This window comes from Calliopsis andreniformis, chromosome 12 (assembly GCF_051401765.1).
Source record: "Calliopsis andreniformis isolate RMS-2024a chromosome 12, iyCalAndr_principal, whole genome shotgun sequence".
Lineage (NCBI taxonomy): Eukaryota > Metazoa > Arthropoda > Insecta > Hymenoptera > Andrenidae > Calliopsis > Calliopsis andreniformis.
Window position 1 is genome coordinate 6,310,281 of NC_135073.1, and position 26,809 is coordinate 6,337,089.

Consider the following 26,809-nt stretch of genomic DNA (forward strand, 5'->3'; position numbering starts at 1 on the left):
ATATTCGTGTGATATCGTCAAATTTTATGTTGATATATTGATGCTGAAAAAAAAGTTATTTCTTTTAACGAAGTAACATGAAACATCATAGAAAGTGATTTGTGTTACTTAAAATATTTTAGGAAAAATATTTTAAACAAGAATTTTAATTCGTCTTGATTTTGTTGTATAGACATAATGGGGATAGATAGCATCTGTATTGTAACAATTTTAATAAAAATAAACAAGAATTAAATATTTATTATACTTCACTTAATTAATAAGAAGCTTCTATTAATTCGTAAATTTGTATGTAAACATTTCTTAGATACATGAAGTTTTTTAATTTTAGTTTATATTAATATTTTTACGTGTTTTATGAAAACTTACAAACATTCTGTAAAAACTGCTCAACTATTGAATATAGAAGGAACTATGCGTGTATCTGCACTCTTAATCTTTTAATGTAGACTCTGGTAATAATAACACAGTCTTTTAAATTTTTGTCAAGATTAATTATATTATATTATTTAACTGCATTTCTGATTCTTTAGCATTTTAATTAATAAATTTTACGTGTATAGTATACCATCAGATAAGGAAGGTCTTTCTCATAATGTTTGTATTTTTCAGACAAGTGTGTTAAAAATTATTATTAAAAATTTTTATTATAGTGATTTATATATAATCAGTAACTTTAAAGTAAATGATTCGTCAAATAAGAATGAAATACTTTCAAATTATTTTTCTGCGGTATTATCGCGTTGAACTCAGTAATTATATTATAATCTAATTCATTAGATTTGAATTATTAAATAATGCACCTCTTTTAATTCAAATAAGTAAAAAATAAATGCGGTACATGTAATGGATTGCTGAAAATGAAATATAAGAACTGTTATACTAAATTTTAATTAATAATTAATATTTTAATTATATGTTACGTATTTAAAAAATATAAGAATTTGAAGCAATTTTTAAAACAAATAGACTTTCTTAATGCATCGATGAATAGCATTTATATTAATAAATTGATTTTATTATTTTAAAAGTTAATTTTGATGTACAAGAAACAGTCTAATGTGTCAGTGAAAATTTCGCAGAAAGTATTTGATATTTAAATTAAAGTACGAATAAAATATTAATGTGATTTTATACATCGAATGGAAAGTATTTTAAAATAAGCTGAATTGAGCAAGTATTATCAAAGATATTTGTTTTAATAAAGAAATTCATTTGTCTAAGAAAATGTCATTGTATTATTGCATTATAGTATTAAAAAATATCATTTGTTAGGAACAGGCATATAGTAGAGTGTATTCCTTATACATGTATATAAATTATTATTATTTATTAGCAACCACTAGTAATAAAAGAATGGATACTAATATTTAAAAGATTATACTAATTAATTTGTGCCTCTTAAACTGTTTTTTAAATAATGCACATCACTAGAAACGTGTGAAGTTTTATTTTTATATTCTCATGTTAGGTATAGTAAATGAGTGTACTGATATCTGCAAAGAAAATTAATTTTTAAACATTTTTACTGAAATCTGTTCGTATACGATTTGAAATGGTTTTAACAAAATTAGTCTTTAGAACTGTACATTCGATTATAAATTGTTACTATGATATATGCAACAGACAAAATAATAGATATAATCATTTTTTTATATTTAACAAGTATTTTATGCGACATCTATCTCGTCGCTACACAAATAGAGATAGTACCATCGAGAGCGAGAAAAATGTCACTTTCTGACTGTGGAAGAGTATAAATTTCAGTAATAGCTTTTCTCGAAAATGTTAATCACTATATCCCTTATAACTTCGATAAAAATGTCTTTCTCTTTTTACATAATATGAATACAAATATATCAATTACTGTATACATTAGGACAAGAAAACAGAAATTACAATTTCGCTTATGATTCCTGTTCATACACAATACATATTATATCTCAAAAACAATTGTAAACGATTATATTTGCTTAATTACTCAATTGAAATTACAGCTGGTAATAGATCAGTTTCGTCTGACTCCCCCAATATCGCGATAAATACCTACAAATATTTATCCCGATGCATATTTCGCGCAATATGTCTCAACTAAACGTGAAGCGTAGCGAAAGGGTTAATTATGATCACTCATGAATATTATTCGACAGAAATAATTATTCTAGGCTGTCAACAGCAGTATCGTCGAGAGTGTGCAACCAATTGAAAATCATCATGTTCCTCTCGTACTTCGACAACTGATTCCCACGTTCTCTTTCAACATCCTTGATAGTTAACGCGTGGTTTCGTTCCTTTCGTCCTAACAGAGAAGATCCAGCAATGGAAGCAGTTCCAGGGACCAATAAGGTAGTTCCGGAAGTTGTTTGAGCCGCGCTTGCCGCAGCTTCCAGTTGATCCAAATTGAATTCGCTCTGCGATAGCCGCTCCAAAGCCCGATAAGTTGTCAATAATCTGTGAAACAGAGATTTCAAATTAGTTTTTGAATTTCTGTATTTTATTTCGCATTTTTGAAGATTAAAGGTGGGTCTACACTACTTGTTATATAATGAAGTTGCGTAACTTTGTAGAAAACAAAAAAAGAGAGCTGTTATACATACGTCTCTTCGGTTTTCTAAAAAGTTATATAACTTTGTTACATAACATGTAGTGTAGACCCACCTTAAGACGTCGAATGTCGCGTTTTCTTATATTCTCTACGTTCCTTCATATGTATAGTTATACCTACAGCGTGTAAACAACATACGTAGCAATATTTCAAAGAATGATAACTTGATAAGGGAGCTCAAACGTTGTAATATCTGATCTACCTTCATTTGGCAATAACGATGGCTTAAAGTTAACGTATCTGTAAGTTAAATTAACAATCAGAGGATTCTATAATTTTACAGAAGTATTTAAGAACAGCAATAGAGCAAAAAGGTCTTAATACAGTTTGTTGTATCTCTTACGGTTTAACTTTTATAAAATTTTCAAAATTCAAGATAACATCTCGGATAATCTTCTGATCGTTAGTAATTTAACATATAAATATGTTAATTTTAAGGCATTATTATTGTAAAATGGAGGCAGATCGAACATTTCGTATTCCATTTTAATTCCCTTACCACCCTTTAAAATATTGCTACGTACAGGGTGAGTCACGCAACTGTATCACCTGAATTTTCTGAATTTTCAGACGAAAGTTGCTTAGTATCGAGAGTATGCTGCTGTTTGGTATGATCCTCCAAATACTAAACAACTTTCGTTTGAAACGTTTTTTCATAGAACAAATACTTTACAAGAAAATTCAGGCGATACAGTTGCGTGACTCACCCTGTCTATTATTTACATCCTCTATGGAATACGTTAGAAATACTTGACTAAACTTTGGTATCATACTCTACTCTCCCTAAAGGTGAGAGAAGGTCATATAGAAGAAGGTCCGAAATATCTTTCCTTTTGAGGTATAAACATTTTTTGTCTACTTCGAAATTTTACACGAATCGCGCAGAACTGCGGACACTGTCAACACCTTTTTCTGTTAGCAGTGAGTATTGTAACAAAGAAATAAACCCTGGTATTGGTGGCAGCTTATGCCATAGTAAATCAGTTTCCATCTAAACGTTGGAGGGTTAAGACAGTGTTATCAGGAGTGCTTATTCGAACATCGAGTAGACAGATATTTCCTTCAGGTATGGACAAGCTAAAGCAAACTGCAGAGAAGCTCAGTGTTTCGGGAGACTTTTACAAAGACGATGTCTTGAGAAGAATACGTTCAGTTTGGCGTATCGTCGGTTTACAGAAACTGGTTTTTCTCATCTAATACAATTAATGAAGGTCAAAGCACTCTTGAACTCCTCGAGTCAAAGAACAGGTATGTACTTATTGTTAGAGACGTAGAAAAAACTTCAGAATTTAGTACAAAACAAGTTGTATTAGAAATGCAAAATTTTTCGGACATAACTGTGAGAATTAAAGAACTAAGGAATTTTGCAGGAAAATGCATTATAGTTTTATCAATGATAAGTTATCATATATCTGTGGTTGTAAAATGACAAAATTACCTATATTATATGTTTTTGTTTTTATGATACTGGTGTTTAAAGTCTTCAACTTAATACAACTAATACTGTCTTATGGACTTACGTTTTTGAACTCAAATTTTTAAATGAGAAAGTTCTTTTGCTGTCCTTTCTTTATTCTGAAAATGTACATTCTATAACTCAAATTTTTTGAAAATATGACATAGGTCATTTTATTCAATACTACACTTCAAAGTATCTGTGCTTTTCATAGATGGGACACAATTTATCCAAGATGCATTTGTATATTAACAATCTTTATTGAATTAATTAAACGGGAGGGTAAACGTAGTTACTCCGTAGTTGAGAATCGTTCCACGAATTCCAGTATTGTTTTATTCTGTATTATTAACTTCTCCTTCAACTATGTTGTTTGCTTAGTTAAACTATGGAAACCGCGATACTATTGTAACTACAAGTGAAATCCAGAAGGACGTTTATGCTGCTTCTCATTCTTGGTTAAAATCACTGTCAATGTCATTTGTACATGCCTGTGCTTGCAACTATGAAACTATGTCCTCTGGTATTCTAGCATCAGTTATGCATGCCTGCCATAGATCAACGATTGATTTAGTCAAAGGTTACATATATAAGGTATATGTGGGTACATACGTGGGAACGTTGATTTAATGGATTAATTAAAGCTAAATGGTGTCCTTTAAATCCAAATGTGTGTATAATAGCATCTATATGACAATGAAAATCAATTATACTTATGACAAAGAGTCTAATTGAATTACGATCCAATCGGTTTCTATATTATGAAGCGATAAGTTTTGGTATATTCGAAAGTATTGTCTTCATATCTATTTATTGTCTTCATATCTTTTATGGTTTTATACTCTTTATTCTGTTAAAAGTGGATAGACGAACGTCTTAGTAATAAATATTCGTAATAGACGAATATGTTTTATCTGTACTATGTATGATTATCCGATTTCTTTAACAAAGTAGCTATGGTGTGTCAAAAAAAATTGTGTTAACCCAGTTCTCAGGTATCGGTAGGGACTGTTTTGTTTGGTAGATTGTTATACATAAAAATGATGTTTCCATTTAGAAAACTCAGTACTCAATATTTTGTAATAAGAAAATAATACAAGAAAAATGATAATTTTCAAGCAAAAAGAGGCTTTGCTCATTCAATTTTCATACATATAGTAATTTTGCACAGGAGAATGACGTTATATAAGAAGCTAAAAGGAATTGTTTGATAAGAGCGCCAACTTTATTCGCTAATATCGCGTCAATATTGGGGAAAAACATTTGTCCTTCATTCATCGTTTCATCGATAAAGGCAATATTCGTAACGTCATTACAAACTGTACACCCCCATATTATGTACACATTGTCTTACGTAACAGTTAGCCATATGTTTTTCTGCTGAAGCTCAGAATGTACTAAATTAGCAGGTCTGTCATACACACTAACACGATGCAAAAGATTTGTGACAAGTTGAGAATAAACAATTCTTCCCCATGTTAATCAGACATTAGTCGAAGTTGCGAGATTCATAAAAAAATGTTTTCAATTTCTTTATCAGAACATAACTTTTCTATTAAACCAAAGAATTTTCTTTAATGTAAGTAGATACACTAGATACTATTAGGTTGGTGCATATGAAATATAAGTACCTATGCAAGGTGTTCGACAGTAAGTGTCAAAAGTTCTAAGGTGATTCTATATGCAAAACTAGGACGAAAATCAAGAATGTTGAAATTGCGGTTTGGACTTCGTTTCAGAGTTATTAATTGTTGCAGAATCGTCTAAAATTCGTATGAAATATGTCTGACTTGAGACTTATTCTACTGCTGACGTGCATTAATTAGATCAGCCATAGCCACGTCAGTAGAATAAGCCCCGAGTCAGACACATTTCACATATATTTTGGACATTTTTTTAACAATTAGTAGCTTGGAAACGAAACCTAAAACTTCGTCTTATTTTAGCATGTACAATTAGCTTTTAATATTTCTACCATCTGTCCTCAAACACCCTGTATAGTATTTTGAAGAAATAAGGTAGATGTATTTGGAGTTCTGTTTAGGAATATTTAGGGCATTTCATATGTAACATAATATTTTGTATCAAGTTTTCCCAATTCTTTGAAGAAGCTACTACTCATACTCAAAAACCTAAAATTCATAGCTGGTTTCTACGAAACTCTGAAATCTCAGGATCGAGAAATATAAAAAAAGAAGCGAATAAAAATCGAGCAAGTACATGACTTACCTTCGACGTATATAATTTTGGCGAACCTTCTTGTTCACGGACCTAACGAGGTCCGCACCTGTAAATGGCAAAGGGGGCGGGGGTGGTGCAAGTGGAGGATGCGAGGCCGTTTGCGAGGTTGTTGCTTGGCTCGAGGACTGTGGCTGCTGCTGTTGAGACTGCTGTTGCTCTTGCACAGCTCCTCCGTGAGGACTAGGCAGTTGCGACGTGTTGGCCACTGGTTCGCCAACAGCAACCCATGTGCTGCAAGACCTCGAAGCGTGGTCCAGTCTAGCTTGCTCCAGGAGCAAAGAGCTTCTTTGGACAGTGCCAAGGGTCAATGCAGAGACCGTTGGTCGCAGTCCATTCGGGCCTGATGCATCTGGGCTTGGCAGTTGAGAGACGTCGCTGGTGCTAAAGCTTTTTCGAAGGCCGAGCGCTGATGAAAGCACTCCGCAACTACGGATCAGTTCGTTCTCTTCTTCGAACCAAAGAATTTCTGGTATATCTGCTGGCCTAAGAAGAAAGTGGATATGTATTTCGAATGGTAGAATTTTCCTAAGTACTAGAATTACCGATGTTAACGTGTGTTGATGTCCATTTTTAATGATATGCCAAAATTATAAGTTTTTGAGAAAGTAGATACAGTAGGACCTCGACGAACGAGCTGAATTTAAACTGGTTCATCATAAAACACAATAACGTAAATGCCCCAATATCTGGAGGCTTAAGATGTCAAATGTCCCAGTAAATGGACAACCGAAAAATGCATATTTCGACGCTTGAATCACCTTCCAGTAACTGAATACACTACATTATGATATCTTTTTTTGTTTTCTAATAGCAGTACTTGTTTTTTCACTAAAATTTAAGCTTAGAATTAAATAAAATTAGGGACATGTACTTTAAAACGCAAAAATATTCACTTCCCCGGATAAGAGATACTCGACGTATCCTGTAGAGTATCAATTATCCGGGGTAGCCGTGTAGCAAAGTATAACTTACCTGTTAGCTTGAATTTGGCGATCAGGTTTCGGTGATGGGCCTCGACCAGCAAGATGCACGTCGGTGTAAGATTTAAACGTAACGAGTCTATTCGCTCCTCGCAATTCGCTCGCAATCGAGGAGACGCTGAATAAGGAGAGATCAGTGGTGATGCTCTCGTGACTCGGTGACCGCAACATACGCGATGTTACTTGCAACGCTGGGCATTGCGGATTCGTCAAGCTGTTGCAGCACTGCGTGTGAGCAATAAGTGGCACTGGCGATGCCGGTTTCGCCTCGTCTTCGGACATTTTCAATCCCGTCGATTCTTCAGTCGTTCGTGTTCTTCTCGTAACTTGCGAGGAATTTTACGTCACTGTTTTCGTCACTTACGAGCATCGTTAGTTCCTTGAGACGGTATTAAATCGTTGATTAACACTTGATAGGTCTGAGTTAGCAGCAAAGCGACTGGCTCTTGTATCGACTCGAGTTGGCGAGCTTTTAATGGGATACAAAGTTTCATTGCTTCTGCAACTGTCGATCCGTTTTGGAGGACTCAACGTTGGGAGGTACTAGCAAACGGTTGATCATAGAAAAGTGAAAAGTTTTAGAAAATTGGTTAAAGAAATGGTATCGGACGAGCGGTTACGTGGTCAGTCGGTTTAATTGGAAAGCAATTTACTCGGTGAATTGAGATGAATTTGAAGATTGATTACGTGGGGACTTATTAAAGCGGTTGGACGTTTCTTGTTGCAGTGGATCGATAAACACGTGCCTGATTTTACTCATTTTGCAAGTATTTGGTCGTATGTTTTCTATAGAATTTTAAATTCTATTTCGATCCCGAGTTCGTTCCTGTCGTGGTTGAAACAACTGCAATCTTTATAAATATTCGGTTGGTCTGCTATTAAAATGCAGTTGTTGTAATTTTGCAGTACTTTCGTTTGTTGGTGTTCACTTGTCATGGTACCGTTGCATTATAACTTCTTTCCTTCCGTATTTTACAGACCCTAAAAATATGGAAAAAAATACGAGTTATTGACGTAACATACAGCTTTTATTCCAAAATTACTCTTTGTCATTTGTTTTTTAATACTTATTGAAATTTTACGACTTGTTTTTTCATGATAAAGTGTTCTACGTTCTGTTATTTAAGTATGAATTGTATTTAATAATAATTACTGTATTTAGAAAATTATTAAGCAAATGTAACTCTAATAATTCCAGGAAAATGGAAATACCTGAACAGAGTTTAATTAACAATAGTTTTCTTAATTTAAAAAAAAATAAAAACAATAATTATAATACTATTTTATTACACAAACATGAATTATTGATAGATAAAAGCTTAATAAATAACAATGCCTTGTAAAAAATTTTTATTCATTTTTTATCGGATCAAGTTCTTAGGCTTTACGAGATAGTAATTAATAACTGAATTATTAACGACTTCAGAGTTAGAATATTGAATTTGAATTTAAATCAACTGACGACTAATTACATTCAAATTGATGCAATTTTGCAGAAGAGCAAATTCGTTATATAAGAATAAAATTGCCTGCAAAGTTTAGAACAAAGTTTATGTTACATTTTGTTCATGATTTAATTATTCTAGCTATTGATTTACTAACAATTAGTGTACTTTGTGTTCTCATAGTAGAAGTTAGAGTTTCAAAATGAGAAAACAGTTTTTCTAAATTTTGATTGTTGCAAATTCTGAAAATTAATGTTCTGTTAATTATTAATTTTATTTGTATCAGAGTACTTGGTACTTTTTTATTCTAATATGTGTATTACTATTATTCTAATATAAGAGAATATATGAACAGTATATTACAACGCTGTAATCTAACAAAAATCTTTATATGTAATCTATTTTAAAGTATAAAGGTAATTAAGGTCAATCAATTCTTATTCCTCATCATTACATGTTAGAAAAACTTAGATAAAATTACATGTATAGTGTATATTTTTTCTCATTTTAAATTCTATTTTGATGCATACTTCGAAAGATATAAAATTATGATATATGTATACGTATATCCCACGTTGGCAATCATAATGGAAAAACAATCATTGTAAGAGGATTTTTAAAGAAAATAAAAATAAAATAAAATAAAACATGAAATTGGATTAAAACAAATAACTCTCCCGTTAACAAAATTTTATGAGAAACGTTTATTTAAAGTGTACATATTAAAAATACATTTATTGATTTTCATAAGTCATATTGAAAAAAAGAAACATTTTTTAAAAAGAATATTAGAATATCGGTGATGTTTCAATGTTTTCTGAGACCATAACACATTAACAAATACTTAGTGTTTTGTTTACGAGTGAGTGAACTGTTCCATATTTTTAGCACAAAATATTGTTTTTATTGCTGTTGTCCATCTTTACGACTCAAATACTTTAAATAACGCCTACTATTAAAATACTAATTTAAGAATAATCTCGCTATCTCTAGCTTAACGTGAAACAATTGTTGTAAAATCATTGGAAACTTAAAAGCATTGTCTTTAGTACCCTGAGAATCTAAACCGATACTAAATTTATAATCAAATCAGCGATTCTCTTGTCTTACAAACACAATAGAAGAAAGGAACCTAATTTCCAGTACGCAATGAAAATATTACAATTTAACTGCATTGACGTAACCAATCTCTCTCTCTCTCTCTCTCTCTCTCTCTCTCTCTCTCTCTCTCTCTCTCTCTCTCGTTACAGTACTATTTTCGTTCAACTTGAAAAGTAAATATCGCGACCACAAATCTCACATTTATCTCACACGACATTTGTTCACCTCTCAAACAATAAAAATACTATCCTAAAACATACACCGTGCAATGCCTCTTACTCTGATTCAGTAGATTTCGCTATATTGATTGAAGATGTTACTGCTCCGAATGTTGTTGCCGTTTTCACCTCAAAGACGCTGCGATGCCTTCCGCATCCCGGCGTTTCCTCCGCGCGCACCCCTTCCGCTACGTTTCTCCTGTCGTTTCACTTCGGTTAATTTAAGCCAGCGAACACCATGGACCACATAAACATAAAAGAGACCCTATCGAAATTCGAGGTGCTTTGAAACGATACGATGCGATAGAAGATCGACCGGTGATTACTTACCCTGGACTGTGGTCGACGGTCACCTCGAGGTCGCTTACTGCACAGGCGTCGATCGATAGGGACGAGTAGAGCCACCCTCGCGGCTCGTGAACCTTCCTCAGTGATACAGGACTCCCGAAACGTTCTGACGACTTTTGGGTAGATTTGGGATATGATTGAATAAAGATGTTTGATGATTTCAAGTGGGACCACGATTATACAGTAGAACCTCGATTAACAGGACTTCGAATAGTCTGAATTTCTGTTATTTCAAGTTGCGCATGTTGGGTGTAATAGCAACAAGAGTACAGTAGAACATTGATTAAGGCTTAAACAGTGAAACAATAGCAATTTGTTGAAAAAAATAAAGTTAGCTATCGAAAGGATGCTTCAGGTTTGATTATAGTGGTGCTTCGAAGGTAATCGAGGTCCTACTGTAATACAATAGTGGCCAAGCTGCGGCTCGCGGGCCACACATGGCTCTTTTAAACATTTGCTGGCGCTTCTGGGTTCAAATTGTTAAAATTAATTTATAATACACCTATTTTCTGAGAAAGATCTTTTTAGCCTTTTTTGTACGTACAAACGTGTCTATACAAGCGTACGTATCTATCATAATATTTTAACCACTATACAGGGTGTTTGACTAGAGGTGGACGAAAATTTAAGGTATGACTCTGGATGTCAAATTAAAAAAAAAGTCTAGAATGGTTCGGTTTTTGAGAACAATTACTAATCGTTAAAAATATATCTAAAGTGACTTATTCTATCGATAATGAATTATTCTACTGATATCCTCACGCCTGGCCTGGCGAGTAAACTGGCAATGGAGTAAGTCCCAAGTCAGACACATTTCACGCGAATTTCAGGCATTTTTGGAACAATTAATAACTTTAGAAGAAAGTCTCAAACTCAATTTCCACATTTTTTATTTTTTATTTTGGCTTGTGGAATCATCCTTTAAAATTTCTGATACTTATTATTGAACATCCTGTATGAAACATCGTTTCAATGGAGGCTGCAGCTCTCGATTATTTCTGGTGAGCGAAATATGGCTCCTATCATAACAAGGTTTGGCCATTACTGTATAGAATGCTCTTGCTGCAGGTTCATAAGCCACTGAAAACGAGTTTATAATGAAGGACACGTTTCTGAGGGTAGTTCATGCTCTGGTAGCGGTAGCACATTCTTCTTTTGTCAATGATATGTAAAACGACAGACGGAAGTAAAACTTGTTCTTTTTAAATAATTCAATGTGGCGAACGAAACGCCGATTTTTATACACATTAGTGGAAATATTTATTGCATTGCTTGAATATTTAATATGTTATCACTTATAGATCGTTTAATATTGGTATTACGGAAATATTACTGAACTAGATATTTCTTACAAAAATACATCTATGTATAAAAATAGTTCTGTATTTTATTATTAATTAAAATAAATTTAATGTAGCTTTTGTGACTAATGTGTTGAATATTTTGTTTAATTGTTTATTATTCATTTCTTGTCATACCTTGTTCCGTACATTTTCAAAAAATTACGGAGTTAGCGACAAGTATTCATCATAATACAGATTAAACGAAAATTCACTGTATTTTGTGATAATACATTTTGTTCTCATGTACTGTTATCGAAATTGCTGATAAGACAAAAATGAGTTATAACCATGTTATTTCAAATTCGTTGCTTTCTACCAGCGGGTTCATAACTGAGAAAGAATGGACTATTTAACTGTCCAAGCGTTCTGTTATTTGAACGTTGCGTTAGATACTTTATCGAACAAAGTTTTTCCTGCAATTATCGGAAATAGTTTTTATTGCACAAAATTTAGTATAAAATTGAATATATAAGCGAACACATACTGAAGTATATTAATAACAGTAGGTCATCTTGATGGTTCATAGTGATAACTAAAGTATTTTAAGGTAAATCACAGATTGGAATGATTCATGTCAAACTTTATTTAAAACGACACTATGAACTTTTCGGATAATATAATATATATAAGAAGACGTTTAAGATAAACAAATATTTAGAAGTACAATATAAAGTAAGATAAAGAGATATACAATTAACAAGGTTGTATTAACTTTTATTAAATATTTTGTGGTATACTGTATGCAAAAAAAATAAATAATTTCCAATAATGAACAAAAAAATAAAGAACTTAGGACAAAATTATATTCATATACGTACATGGTTTTCATTCCAACATTGAGGGAGGTTTTCATCCCCTTAACGTGAATATGAACCGATATAAAAAATAGGTATCGAATATTTTCGGTTATTCTACAAACCTGCCAAGTTTCATCAAAACCAGAAATAAATTATATAAAATTAATTCCTTCAATAAATTAATTTTCTATTATTATTGAGTAAACGTAAACATAGAATGTAGATCATCACGATTACAAATATATCGCATGTTAATATTGATAATAATGTTGATTTATTGTAACTAGTGATATCGGAAAACACGCATTAAACAATTAATTATACATCTAGATTTTCTGGTACATAATCCTTCAGTATTGGGTGATCATAGAGAATTATTTAGCCAATATAGGATTTCACTAATCGGCTTTATGCGCCAACAGGTAGAAAATCGCATTGTATGCTCTCATGTTAAATGGAATTTATCCAAACAGACGCAAAAGTTAAGTTTATCTTATTCCAATTGATTCATTTACATACATTCAATTTATTTCCAACATATAGAAATCTGAATTTAAAAGCGGAGATAATTATAACAGATCCTTGGAAAATTAATATTATATATGTACATAATTTGAATCAATCCTAAATGAAATTACAAGAAGTACCTAAGCATTATGGTTTATTCTTACGTTTTGATTTTAGTATTTCGGATTTAAATATCTTCTAATATAAGATTTTTTTTAAAATAGAGTTTGGTATTCTAAACATTTTATTCAACTTGTGATCAGTATTATAGCATATTTTATAAATACAAAGGTCTCCCTTTAAATGCAGCTTGCATATTATGCAGAAAAAAAATGTTTTCCTCTTGTGTTTTAAGTCGCATCTTAGTTATTAATTCGCATTTCTTAGTTATTAGCCACTAAACTAATTTAGACCATTTTAGATATTAATTTAGTTTGTTTTAAAAATTCGATGAAATTTTCTGTGTTCTCTTTTTATAGGCTGTCTTTTAGTAATGGTTTAATTTTAAATGAATTTCGATAATTATTGTAGTTCAGGCAGCGGAGCAATATGTATTCTATTGTAATTATTGAGCACGTATTACTCTTTTGTTATATTCATTCAGCGCAAATTATATAAGTTCTAAAGGGTTTCTTTGTTCTACAGTCAATCGTAACTAGCTAATCAATGTAGATACAGGTACACATCATGCTGCATTCAAACAATAATGAAAATGAAACTGAGAGAGAGACAAGAGAAAGAGAGAGGAGGAAAGAAAGAACAATAGTTCAAGTTCACATTATAAGATCTTCACTTTCACTTTAGCTAGTAGGATCTTCGAATGAAAGTCATCACACTGCAAAGGTAAAGTAGCGACCTCATTACTTTAGTAAGGAAATACATTTGAGTCTCAGTTTCTTTGATTATTATCATGGGGTGTTTAGACTGGATTTTACGAATCGCTCTCTCGCATTCACTCTTCATCGCATATATTCGATCTGAAATTTCCGTAAGTAATTAAAGGTATTCAACTATATATTAAATTTACTTACATAAAACACACTAATCTATTTTGCGGAATATTTTCATTTTTTTTTCTTTTGTAAAAAATTGATATAAAAATTCTACAATACCTTAGCTTCTTTGAAAAAATATGTAAAATTCGATATAAATGAAAGTTTTAAATACAAATTTTAATGAATAAGTACAATTAAAAAAGTTAGATATTTTTCTAATGTAACAAATAATTTTTTCGTCTATTCTTTAGTGACTTATTTGTTAACACTTTTTTCAAAATTTATTCACTTATTAGTCAGTGGGAGAGAATACTATAAATTCTTTGAATTTTTAATATTATGAAACATTGGATTTTTAAATAAGTTTATTTATAATCGATTAATATTAAAAAATTTTGAGAAGAGTGTACTTATTCGAAATTGTAGATTTAATAAAAAATAGAATAGAATATTTAAAATGGAATTTTCATATTAAAAAATTCTAAAACTTACATTCAATAAACGTTTTAATATGAATATAATGATAAAAATTAAAATATAAATTCATATAATACTATATTAAGTAACTTTAAGAGTTCTATATTAAGTAACTTAATATAGAATAATACTTAACTTAATAACTATATTAAGTAACTTTAAGAATATCAATTATATTAACAAAACATCAAATACTGTAATTTTAAGTAAAAATTTGATTATATGTAAGTATGTATTCCAGAATATTGGAATTCCTACAAAAACAAATTTTTCATGTTTGGATAAAACTGCTGGATTTTATGCTGATGTTGATGCCAGTTGTAAAATGTATCACACTTGTGATGAATATGGAAACAAATTTACATATCATTGTCCCGAAGAAACTGCTTTTCGACAAGATGCTTTGATATGTGATCATGCTCATCTTGTTAATTGTGAAGGATTTAGTACAAAAGACAACAAAAAGTATAATGATTCTTCTCACATAAGAGAGCCAGTGGATAATATTCAGAGTCAATTTCTTCATCAACGTCTACAACTAGCACAGCCGATAAAGACAAGTAATAATGTACAACATGGACTTGCATTTAGTTCAAGACATTTCCTTAAGACTTTTAATGAGACGGAAGCATCTAAAAATAAGATAACAAAGTTTTTGCAACCACCATTATATGAATTTAATTCTACAACACCAGCTTCTGTTAATTATTTTGCAAATATAAAAACAAGTTATACTCCTTTCATAAATCAAAATCAGAGTGGTATAAGGAAAAATGGAACTTCTTTTGTTCAGAATCAAAACTCTAACAATAAGGATAAATTTAATGAAAGGGAAGAAACTAATCAAAAGGATTCTTTAGATCAAAAGACAAATGATGCTTTCAATCATTTTTGGAAATATTCATCAGACACATTTTCAGACAGCTTGCAGAATCAGCAAGAGAATACAAAGAAAAACCAAACTACAAAAAATTCTAGAGATAATCCAAAGTTATCTTTTACAAATCACAGAAATTATCCTTATCTGGAAACTTTGAAATCTATACAGAAAAATACAAAAGCACCTTCAACTAGTACCACTGCAGCAAGTACTATATCCAATACTTTTTTAACAACTACAGAAATACCCGTGTATGCTTTAACATTGTCTTTGAAACCTTTGTTACCAATTGAATTAGAATATGATCCATATTATCCAAAAGTTTCTACGTCAACAGAATCTTACTATACTCCTACTCATAATAGCAAAGCACAATCATACACTAGAGATTTTACACAAACATCACGGTCTAATACTCATTTGAAGCTTCCCTCAATTTTACCTGATTTAAATTCCTTAGACGACATTGTTGATCGTAGAAAATTATTTTATATCCCACGTATCAAATTTGATTAATCTGATTGTCTTATTTGTGTAAATACAATAAAGCATATGAATTATTATAATTTGTTTAGTTATTTCTATCAAATTTTTACATGCAATTGCAAATGCAAAAACTAAATGTATAATATTATTTACTTTATATGTATAAAACTATACATTAAATAAATAGTCTAGTTTAATGTATAAGTAAATTTTTTGTTCATTTTGAATATTTGAAATTAAAATGCAGCTGAAAGTAAATATTTATTAATTTAGTAAATTTTCATCTAACAATGTTCAATTTAAACAATGTATAAAACATTTACATTGAAACAATGCAATTGTTTAAGTAAAATAAATAATTTTATAAGTATGTACAATTATTGATTTACAATGTTTCTATGAAAATAAAAATTTATTTAAATGTTAAGCAAAATTTAAGAAATTTAAAAGTTAAAAATGTTTGAAGGCATTAATATACGTGTTTTTACTTTCGACTGCATCATAAACTTGCGCCCATTTTCAAATTCACTGATTCTTTAGAGGTAAATATAGGCCAATTGCATTCAAGATAGTAAAGGAGATAGAAAATTAAAGCATCTTTATAAATGCAGTATTTAAAATAGAATATCACTTTTTAAAGTTATTGCATAAAGGAATTGAGATTGTAACTACATGATTTTATATTAATGCTGTAATTGTTATGTATATTATCTCTGTTACTTAAATGCTTACAAAACGTTTTTCTACGTTGCATGCTATGCATTTAATTATTATTTAGCATTTGTTCTATTTGAAATGAAAATTTTCACATTGCAATAGTTCGAATGGAAGTCGTCTCGATGTGTACACGCGCCCTAACAGTAAGTGCAATTGTGCAAGTTACTGCATGATCTAATTGCGTGTAAACAGTGACACAAAGTCTGTATGTATACCTAGTAACCTATATTACGTTGGTCAATTTGAAAGTATCTTATAGTTATATTTTCAAAACTGTAACAAATCACTAAGTTTTTTAGGTATATGCCTTTATCAGTTTGAATATACTTGATATAAAAACACATTTAAATTAAAAGTAAAACGATTTATGATAACATTAATTCATAAAACGTGAAGAATTTATAAATTTTTACAGAGACATTTCGTGTGAGTAGCTTTTGTATAGAGTTTCTTTTGAGGTGTTATACGCACTTGTCAAAATTTATTGTTGATGTATAACAACAAACGAAAAATAATGATAAAATGAAGAATATTAAAAACTATTTCGATAGTTAAAGTATTAAAAATGTTTAGCGCTAAAGCTATGGCGGAAACAAAGGCGTCTAAAATAAGAGAAGATGATGTGCTTGAATGTTTTCTTTACCCAAAAATTTGTTACACAAATCCTCCAGAGGATGTAACAGAAGAAGCACTTTTAGAAGAAATAGCAAAGTTCAATGAACATATCGCACAGTATGTGAAAGATTATATCTGGCACAGTGATTCTCTGATTTTCCGTCCCAGAACGAAGCAAGCATTATTGTTAGAAAAAGTTATTGAAAATTCAATGACTGTAGAAGGTAAAATATTCGTTTTACTTCTAAATAGTTATAGGAATGACAATTCTATGTTAACTCTTATGTTCTTTTGTAGAATGTGATATATTACCTCATATATACATATCTTTCCGCTTTGATGAAGATATAAGCGATGAATGGTTCACAGTGTTTTTAATATTTACGCTTACACAGACTTTTGATGGCTTAATTGCTAAGTTAATAGATTCTGATGGGGAGTTTCTCTTAATCGAAGCAGCTAATGTTTTGCCTTCATGGGCTAATCCCGAAATATGTGAAAATCGTGTATATGTTTATAATGGAGAGTTACATATTGTTCGTGAAAAATATAAAACGTTACATGATTTATTAAATAACGTTTACCAAAGTTCATATCTTTCTAAAGCTTCTGACAAAGTACAAGATGCATTAAAAAAACGAATTAGTATTTACCCTAATGAAATTAAAAAAAGACATCATAAAGCTAGAGTCTTTTTACCTGAGAAAGCAGTTTTAATACTTCGTCAAGATCCAAGACTTATTGCACCAGCTATTAGGACTATTTGTCATTCTGATCCGCTTGAGAGAAAAGTAAAAATCCAAATGTTATTTCCTAGACTAATACACAATAAAAATTTAATTCGATTTTATAATTTTCTTTTATGCTACAGGTTTGTCGTGCTATGAGGTATTTCCCTCCTGAACAACGAGTTATGGTTAACGTAAAAATGACTAAGTGTTTGTATGCAATGGCAATTCATTGTCGGTACACAGGAGATCCCAGAACAGGCTGGAACATACCACCAGTAACGTGTCCAAAGTATAATGCTCATATACTTGGTGTTAAAATAGCATGTGGTTTAGAGATGTTAGTTGCTCATGCAAATGAAGAACGTAGAAAAAGAGTGAAAGTAACAGCTAATGATCCTGAGAAATTAAAATCAAATGAACATGCACTTAATGCATACGTAGCACGTTTAGAAACTAGTGGCTACTTTAGAAATCTCATAAAAGGCAGTCAAGAATATGAAAAGCTTTTAAATGCAGCAAAAGATTATTATTTGAAACATTTAAATTTGTTTAATTCTGCAAGTGTTGTTAAAAGTGATGCAGAAAAAGTCTTAGAAGCGTGGGAAAACATACAGTCTAATGATATTGAACTGCATGGTAATTTCATTAAAAATCATTTTTCGTAAAATTTTGTATTAACATTTGTATTGTTTTGTATTGTTATATCTTGTATTCTGTATATAGCGCAAGATGAAGCTACATTAAGTCCCGCAGATAGTGATAGTTGGTTAAATGTAGATCCAGTACAGTTAGAAGCGTTTTTAAACGAACAGTGGGGAAATGTTAAAAATAAAAAACATGGACAAGAATCATTGAGTCTTAGAGAGAAAGTACAATCATTCTTCAATCAAACTAGTGATATTGATGGTGTACAATTTTTAGAGTATGTTATTTCTATTTTAATGGTGATAAAATTATCTACAGCGTAAGTTACATGTTATTTCTCTTTCCAGAGAACATTCCATGGAAGCTGATATGATGCATGATTCAGAAGATAATGGAAAAATTGAATTTGATACAGATTTGTTTGACAGTACATTACGAGGTATACTAGACTTAGTTGTACCAGGAAGTGAAGGAGAATTTGAAGGAAGTTCAGAAGGCTCTTTGGGTGAAGATGATGAAGATAAAGCTGGTGAAATGGATAAGTATATGCGATTATTAAATTCAGATTTACAATCTCAAATGGTAAAAAGTGAAAGTGATATGAATAAAAGCTCTGACACAATAGAAGAAAATTTGATGCAAAGTATCAAAGAAGAGGCAGGTGGTTCAGGTCCAGCTGGAAATATTATAGGTGGACCCGCACGACGTTTTATGCACTTGCAATTACAGTCACCCACCACTGTACCTCCAGATTTACAAAGTTAATGATATCAACTTTATACAGTAATTTTCGCTAAACTATATCAACTACTAATACGTTGGAACTTGTTGATCATCTTATGCAAGCAAATAAAACTATGGCTGTTTATGATTTTGGAAAAAAAAATGATTTAATATCAATAGCATCTTTATTACGCACAAGACAAACATCTCATATCTGTGTATACATAGCATTACTAAATGACATTAATTGTTGAAAGGAATAATAAATTACTAATTTAAATCTTTATAAGCAGTTGAGCAACATTTTATTAGTCACAGCATGATTTATATTATTTTTAAAAAATAAAAACTATAAAAATGATTATAGTACTTTTTAATTGTATATAAAATTTAATTTTTTCTATGTTTTTCATAAAAGTATACTTAACGTTGGATATAACAATAATATATAAATGCATATACTTATGTATATGTATGTATATATATAAATTAATAAATTATACTTACAGAGGTTATTTAAATTTATTAACAATAACAAAATAAATTATTTGGATGTTGGATTAAACCATTTTGGTATTTTGTTATTCTTATTTAATGTTTCATTGGATTTACTATTTAGAGTATCAGAATTTTTTACAGTTTCGTCAATTTCATTTTCTTGGTTCACCCTTGACATTCTAGAAAGATTAATAGAATCGATTAAATGACAGTTAAGATAATAACTTATGACGTTGTTAAGAACCAACCTGATTCTAGTGGCTAACCTTCCAACTTGTTCAGGATTTGCTGCTCTTTCTTTTATATCTGATCTAAGAGCTGATGGTCCAGAATAATAGACAATGGTAGATGGAACTAAGTTTTCATCAACCAAATAGGCATCAGGAGACAAAATATGTTTTGGTGGAGTAGTAACTATCATGTAATAAAAATATATAATGTTTATTAAGAATAATTTATAATCTGAATTTAATAATGCAGAATTTATGAGAGAAAAATAGGAGTATAGAAAGTGTATAATATGATAGAAAGATTTAAATGAACAAAAATTTGAGTACAGTAGTATATAAAAAAGAAGATTCCTATTAAAAAAATATTTCTTTAACTCTTAATTTACATATTCTCAACAATTTGTGTCTTTAAACATTCTCGAACATTGACTATACTTACAAATTTCGAAATCACTATCTGAGTCAATCAAATAATTTTTCACAAAATCTTTGATTGTTTGTACTTTTTCCAATGGCCGAAATACACCTTGAAGAACAAATTGATCTGGAAATTGTATACGGATTACTGTGTGTTGATATTTATTTAATTGACTCAATGTTTGTTTTTCATGGTTTAATTGTCGTTGAACAGTTGTTAAAAGAGGAGCGTCTTCTAATTCTTCTCTACGACGTTTAGCATCTCTTAATAGTACTTTTGCATCATTCACTGTTAAATCATAAAAATCATTTGGCAATTCATCTTTGGATAACACTTCAATTGCAGCTTGATTAAATACTAGAGCATTTCTCTCGCCTAGCTACAATAAAAAAATATAAATGATATACACAGATTCTAACATTTGTACCTCATATATGCACTATGCTTTTATTAATTCATTATTATTTAAGTAAATCTTACAAATTTTATATCACTTATGTCCATCAATTCATTTTCGACGAGGGACTGTGTTTGTGGTTTAGTGTAAGAATTATTTTTACTAGTTGATGGCATTGCATAGTCGTTTTCTGTAGTAAGAATATCTTTTTCTTTATCTTTCTGTGTCATTCCTTCTTCCTCTGTTTCTGTAGCCTGAGAACTATCTTGTAACTTTTCAAAGTTTGGTTTTATTTTTTTAATCACAGAATCTATCTTATTCAAATCTTTGTTTGAAAATTTTTTGTCATCATTTTCATTACTTGTATTGGGGCTTTCTCTAGGTTTCAGTGGTTGTGAAACATGTTTCTGTATGTTCATCTGTTGAGGGTCCCGATCCATTAAACGTAACATAGCTTTACCATTAATAAGTCCTAGCGACTTTAAAGTTGTGTTCTCTAGTGCTTCTGTTCCATGAACCTATAAATTAAGTATTAAAGCAAGATAGAGCTTGTCTATTTAAGATTTAAAAAAAATTACATTTGTAACGTTTTATACCTCACGATGCATATAAGTTAAAACAGTCCTCTCAAGATTTTGATCTGGGCACATCTTTTGTACAACTTCAGCTAATGTTACTTCAGGTGTATATTCACCCATTAATCGTTGTCCATTTTCTAATTGAATACCTATTACAATGTTAGACTTAGAACGTGCTTTTGTACAAGGGACCATTTCTAGTTGTGCATTATTTGGTAACCCTGTAAACCTCAATATTGCATTAGGATCCAATACTCTGTTGTAGTGTCTAAAAGATATAAGATTTAATTAAAATAAGCTTTAGATTTGTGTTTCATGCTAATTTTATTGTACGATAGTATTTACTTGAGATCATAATCATCTGAGTTATATCCCTGTTTTTTACAAACTTCTTCCAAAACCTATAGGAAAAGTTTTTGGTTTATTATTAGATAAATAACAACACCTTATAATTTTAAATGCATTTAATTCAGTATTGTATTTATAACTTACTTGGAGTATTGTAGTATTTGGCGTAACTTTAACATTTTGTCTACGACCATTGGGTGCAAGCACAATGACAGTTTTATTTGTAGCCATAATGAACTTTCAGTTTCAAAAAATAAGTAGTATTTAAAAATATGTTATGTATGAGAGCGTACGTATGTATGTATGTTGTAGCAAAACTGTGAGATTGGTGGATGCATACACGTTTGCTAATTGTTAGTACAAATATGCACACTTTAAATTAACGACACCTTCATTAGTTACGTATACTGTCGACAAAAATATACAATCAAAAACAGTTTTCCAATTTTTAATAGTAACGATTTGATTGGGTGTTTAAAGATAAATGACGCATTACATCGATTGACTTAACCTCGAGATTAAAGTAAAAGGTTCTTAATATGAATTAAGCTTAATGTATGTTATGAATAAATTGAAAATAAAAATATTTCGTACGTAAGTGTATTTAACCCTCATCAAATGTATAAACTTTTATAAAATTGTATATCCATTAATGTATCAGTGTGCATAAGCATGACGAGCGTTTACTACACACTGGGATGGATAAATTTAGCATACAAAGTTAAAGTGTTTGAGGCAATTAAAGTAATAAAAAAACTTTTTCAAATTTGAAATGGTTTAATAAGAATCATATTTGTTATATTAAATTACATTATTTATTTTATTAAAATCCAAAGAAGATAAAAGAACAAACTGAAAGGTATTGTTACAGCAAAAGTACTACACAGAATGCATTCTGAAATTAGCTAAAATTGCTAACACTGCTGAAGTTGAACATTCGAATATTTACTTGTTCCGAAATTACATTCTGTGGTACATTACACGGAATATTTGCTGATTTTTCTAATTTGAATTCATATTAAATAAACATGGGCAATTAATTGGCACGAGTAGAAACCTAATATCTTACAAATAATGTCGCTATTTAAAACCTGAAGTGTTAATTTTTAATTGTACATAATTGTTTCCATCATTATATTGTGTGCATTTTCCCGCCATTATTACTGATTTCGGCCGCCATATTAATTCGAATGGTGCGCGGTGTCATTCCATTCGAGAACGCCTTGGAAGTCGGACGTTATATCTCTCGTCAAGCTAAACTAATCCTTTTTTTAGCAGTTCCTCATTATTTATCAAGGTACGTGCTTTTAACTCTAATATACCATCACATATTTAATAAAAAATTTACTCTAATTTTAATCATTTCAATGAATAATATTTGTTTGAAGAATTTGTACCCTACGTTTCTTAATCAAACAGTCAATCAAAAAGTATTTTATTTTCTAAGAAAAATGTACTTCTGATTTGATCAATAGGATGTTTTATTCTTAATAATTTATTTATGTTAATGTTAATGTTAATATAATTAATAATATTAATATGTACAGTCCATTTTTTAAAATTCCGTATTTCTGTATATTACCATTGACAAATTGTCATTGATAGATCTCTGGTCAAGTAGTGGCGCCAGAATTCAAATAACGCTTTTGCATTATTGTATAAATTAATAATTTTTTCTAACTTAGGATGCGTTTTGTAAAGAAAAATTACATTTTTATTACTTTTGTAGTAGAATATTGTTAATATTAAATACATTTTATTAATTTCTATTGTATTTTCTTGTGAAGTGTAGTAGCTGAATGGTAGAAGATTCAAAGTAAGTGAGATTTAATTCTCGAACGATATTCTTCGCATTCTCGAAGTTGCGCGCGCAGCGTATTTCAAACAGGGGACGTCAGAGTGTACAGTTTACTGCAAAGGTAAGTTTTTGCAATATTTTTTAGTATTATCGCAGTATTTAATTAATATTTATACAATTTCATAATATATTATCGTATTGTTGAGCAGTAAAGTTATGTATATTTTTTTGTATATCTTCAAATTTTTGAAAATATTGATTTGTGGTTTGCAACTGCTAAAAATGAAAATGTCGAAAGTGCTGCGTAATAAATTAGAAATAAACTACTTCCATTATTCTCGAATCATTTTTATGATTTTATTATCTTAATTTCTGATGGGGTTTATAAGAGGGTCATAAAAAGCAGAAAAAGAAAACCACGTGAGATAGACTGCTCTGACGAGGGAGTTTTACGAAATGTGCACCGAGTTTTTTTGTCCACTTTTTTTATTAGATGTAGGCGAAAACAAACGAAACACTTTGACAAAGTAGGAATAAACACCTTTATCTCGTTTTCGGAAAATTAATTATTAAAAGTGTAAAAATTTCTATACGGGTGTATTGCATAACAGTATCCACGATTTTTAGTTTCCAGTCACTTAGAGAAAATTAATATATGAAATTAATTGGTATTTTGTCATCAATAAATTGCAATAATTTATATTTGGGAAATATTTTTATTTAAAAAAACTGGATCAACTTATTTTTTTTAAACGAAACCATATGCAGGGTGGGTGGAAAATCGTAATACAATCGGTCAGAGGGTAGTTCTACGTAAAAAAAGTTATGAAAAATATTTGCCTTTTGTGGCTGCTGATGAGATCTCTTCATAAAATTAATTTTGCTTGGATTCATTTAGCTATGTTAAGTTAATTTAGGTATATTGAGTTAGTTTACGTTAATTATTTAAATTATAGTTATAGTATAAGTTAACTTAAGTATATTAAGTTAATTTATATTATTTAAGCTACTCGTCGTAAATACTTAGAAAAAAATCTTTCTATCGCCCATGATTTCTAAGAATCTAGGAAACAATAAAAATTACATACACTGAATTAATTTTTCATACAATATTATCTGTTTTTATTATAAGGGTATATTTTCTATATTTTTTATGACTGACTAGTAGCACCTATGATTTGAAAGGATCAACTTGGAAAAAATACACTTAGTCGTTTTTAATAATCAGTTTTTATTTTATTATAATTTCTATCATTGTATCGCGTAGAAAGTATCTTTTATTTTAGATCTCGGAGGAGTACTTTCTCTTTTGAAATGTTTCATACAAATTGTTAGATTTTCACGAATGAAAATAGTCTGTGTTGCAATTATAACGGTTGCTAAATATTCTAAACTGTTATTAATTTGTCAATAAGATACAAATCTTACATTTTAATACATTGTATGTATTTATAGATTTTCAAACACTCGTACTTGTGGCAAGCTCTTGCCCACTCTTTCTATTACTTGGTTTCGCAATATTATTAAAACTATTCATCATTCATATTACATAGGGTATTCAACATTTTTACGCCAGAGATGCGTAAATTTGTTAACAAATTAATATAGTAGGTGTCGTTGTACTAAGCAACAACCTTTTTAGATTCCATTGTTTTTCATATACAGTACATTATATTTAACTCTCTCATATCAATATTAATTTGTTGATAATATCGAACTCGAATATAAACTCGTAAACTTTAATATGAAAGAGTTATTACAGTACCATATCACTTACAAACATTTTCGCATAATGTTACACGTATATGTAATGTAAATTATATATTATTGTTTAATACTCTGTATAAAATTATACACGAAATGTTTCTGTAATGTTAAACTTTCTTGAAGTCATTAAATTTCATTATGCCCACATTATTGGGAATGGCAAAAACTCTTTCGATCAACGCATTTTGTCGTGAAACGTATTAAAATATGTTCGATTTTTATATATTAAAAAATTATTATAAATGGAACATTTCAAATCGAATAGTATTTAACAGATAAGTACACTTTTTACAATCTTCTCTGTGAACTGTACTTTTTAATTTTAGTTTCATGGAATGTTACACTTTTTATATTTACAAATATTTTATCTCTTTACATTTTTGCATTTAGTGTTCATAGCTTATTATTTACATGGTCTTTATGATATAATCGCGAACCTTCTCATCTCCCATCTTTTCGCGATGGAATGTTAAAATTTCTTATACGCCACAGAATAAGTACAAAAACAAACCAAATCATGAACGTTTCACTGTTTACATAATCATGTAGAAACATAACATTTTTCTAAAATTCGTTTTTTGAAAACGATCCAATATGAGGCGTTTTTTCTTAATTATTTTTGTTTTAAATAGCCATATTCTTAGATATGATATTGCATATTTGTTTACATTCTAATAAAAATAAAATTTTTCTATCTTTACCTATTTTCTATAAAATTTTAAAGTTATTTTCTAAAATCATTATGTTATACAGTTTTCTATATTAAATACAATGTAACATACAAATTTTCTATCTTAAATATAAAATAACATAAAAAAAGTTAACAAGTATTTCTTTTATTTATGAAATTATAACACTAATTTATAAATGAAGATATTTTTGAAATTCACGCGATAGAAGTAATCAGAAATTATATGTTGCTATAATTTTCAACTTTTCATTCTTCCATGGATATAAAGTATAATTTATTTGATTATTGCTGGAAAAATTAATGTTTCTATCCATTTTTTAATTAGAAATTTTAATTCATTAATATCATTTCTTACTTTTTGTCATATACTGTTACGTTAGTTTATATACAATTTTTACTTAATCATGCGATAAAAGTGTGATAAAAGTTTGTAAATTCATATTTATAGTTTATTGAACAATTAAAATATCGCGGGAAGCTGAAAAATTGATTTAATTTCTTCACATAATTTCCGTGTAATGCAACGTACTCAAAAGGTTTAAAAAATATTTCAGATTTAGTTTCTTCAATACATAAATATTTCAATATTATACAGAGTATTAATTACTTTTTACAAAATGAACTGTTATTAATTTTGTACATAGTAGATAAATAAGTCCATTTCGACCCATCGCAATAAAGTGTATATAATCTTACATAATTATAGGAATGTAAAAGTGTAACAGAATAAATAAAATAAATGCTATACTTCTGAATGATGTTTATAATTTAAGA

The 26,809-nt window shown here is 29.8% G+C and overlaps 4 protein-coding genes across 8 annotated transcripts; 2 read left to right on the top strand and 2 right to left on the bottom strand.

The window, feature by feature from the left end:
- Positions 1-1,508: 1,508 nt before the first annotated feature.
- Positions 1,509-10,356, bottom strand: LOC143185964 (uncharacterized). Its single transcript, XM_076389303.1, has 4 exons — positions 10,108-10,356; positions 7,275-8,263; positions 6,291-6,785; positions 1,509-2,451 (listed from the first exon to the last, which is right to left on the bottom strand). Exons 2-4 carry the CDS (start codon positions 7,562-7,564, stop codon positions 2,157-2,159), a joined length of 1,080 nt encoding a protein of 359 aa, XP_076245418.1. The 5' UTR covers positions 7,565-8,263; positions 10,108-10,356; the 3' UTR covers positions 1,509-2,156.
- Positions 3,788-15,909, top strand: LOC143185963 (uncharacterized). Of its 2 annotated transcripts, XM_076389302.1 has the most exons (4): positions 3,788-3,853; positions 13,714-13,884; positions 13,965-14,029; positions 14,755-15,909. In XM_076389302.1, exon 4 carries the CDS (start codon positions 14,839-14,841, stop codon positions 15,907-15,909), a length of 1,071 nt encoding a protein of 356 aa, XP_076245417.1. In that variant the 5' UTR covers positions 3,788-3,853; positions 13,714-13,884; positions 13,965-14,029; positions 14,755-14,838. The 2 variants fall into 2 exon arrangements, with proteins under 2 accessions (XP_076245417.1, XP_076245416.1); XM_076389301.1 differs by having other exon boundaries at positions 13,714-14,029.
- Positions 15,910-17,025: 1,116 nt separating this feature from the next.
- Positions 17,026-19,612, top strand: Ecd (ecdysoneless cell cycle regulator). The gene is made up of 5 exons (XM_076389169.1): positions 17,026-17,435; positions 17,509-18,002; positions 18,083-18,578; positions 18,666-18,864; positions 18,935-19,612. Exons 1-5 carry the CDS (start codon positions 17,162-17,164, stop codon positions 19,350-19,352), a joined length of 1,881 nt encoding a protein of 626 aa, XP_076245284.1. The 5' UTR covers positions 17,026-17,161; the 3' UTR covers positions 19,353-19,612.
- A 101-nt stretch (positions 19,613-19,713) lies between these two features.
- On the bottom strand, positions 19,714-22,480 carry LOC143185878 (tether containing UBX domain for GLUT4). 4 transcript variants are annotated; one of them, XM_076389171.1, is made up of 8 exons: positions 22,374-22,478; positions 21,924-22,186; positions 21,777-21,832; positions 21,450-21,699; positions 20,937-21,371; positions 20,478-20,835; positions 20,057-20,222; positions 19,714-19,987 (listed from the first exon to the last, which is right to left on the bottom strand). In XM_076389171.1, the coding sequence occupies exons 2-8, from the start codon at positions 22,008-22,010 to the stop codon at positions 19,855-19,857; spliced, it is 1,485 nt and encodes a 494-aa protein (XP_076245286.1). In that variant the 5' UTR covers positions 22,011-22,186; positions 22,374-22,478; the 3' UTR covers positions 19,714-19,854. The 4 variants fall into 4 exon arrangements, with proteins under 4 accessions (XP_076245286.1, XP_076245288.1, XP_076245287.1 ...); XM_076389173.1 differs by lacking the exon at positions 21,924-22,186 and having other exon boundaries at positions 22,374-22,480; XM_076389172.1 differs by having other exon boundaries at positions 20,075-20,222; positions 21,924-22,480.
- Between the last annotated feature and the right edge of the window lie 4,329 nt (positions 22,481-26,809).

Coding starts and splice junctions, on each gene's coding strand:
- LOC143185878 (XM_076389170.1), bottom strand. CDS start 22,010: ATGGCTACAAATAAAACTGTCATTGTGCTTGCACCCAATGGTCGTAGA. Junction 21,700..21,776: donor TCAGATGATTATGATCTCAA/GTAAATACTATC, acceptor TATATCTTTTAG/ACACTACAACAGAGTATTGG. Junction 19,988..20,056: donor AGGTTAGCCACTAGAATCAG/GTTGGTTCTTAA, acceptor TAATCTTTCTAG/AATGTCAAGGGTGAACCAAG.
- LOC143185964 (XM_076389303.1), bottom strand. CDS start 7,564: ATGTCCGAAGACGAGGCGAAACCGGCATCGCCAGTGCCACTTATTGCT. Junction 6,786..7,274: donor CGCCAAATTCAAGCTAACAG/GTAAGTTATACT, acceptor CTTTCTTCTTAG/GCCAGCAGATATACCAGAAA. Junction 2,452..6,290: donor CAAAATTATATACGTCGAAG/GTAAGTCATGTA, acceptor TCTGTTTCACAG/ATTATTGACAACTTATCGGG.
- Ecd (XM_076389169.1), top strand. CDS start 17,162: ATGTTTAGCGCTAAAGCTATGGCGGAAACAAAGGCGTCTAAAATAAGA. Junction 17,436..17,508: donor AAATTCAATGACTGTAGAAG/GTAAAATATTCG, acceptor GTTCTTTTGTAG/AATGTGATATATTACCTCAT. Junction 18,865..18,934: donor GATGGTGTACAATTTTTAGA/GTATGTTATTTC, acceptor TTCTCTTTCCAG/AGAACATTCCATGGAAGCTG.
- LOC143185963 (XM_076389301.1), top strand. CDS start 13,952: ATGGGGTGTTTAGACTGGATTTTACGAATCGCTCTCTCGCATTCACTC. Junction 14,030..14,754: donor ATATTCGATCTGAAATTTCC/GTAAGTAATTAA, acceptor TATGTATTCCAG/AATATTGGAATTCCTACAAA.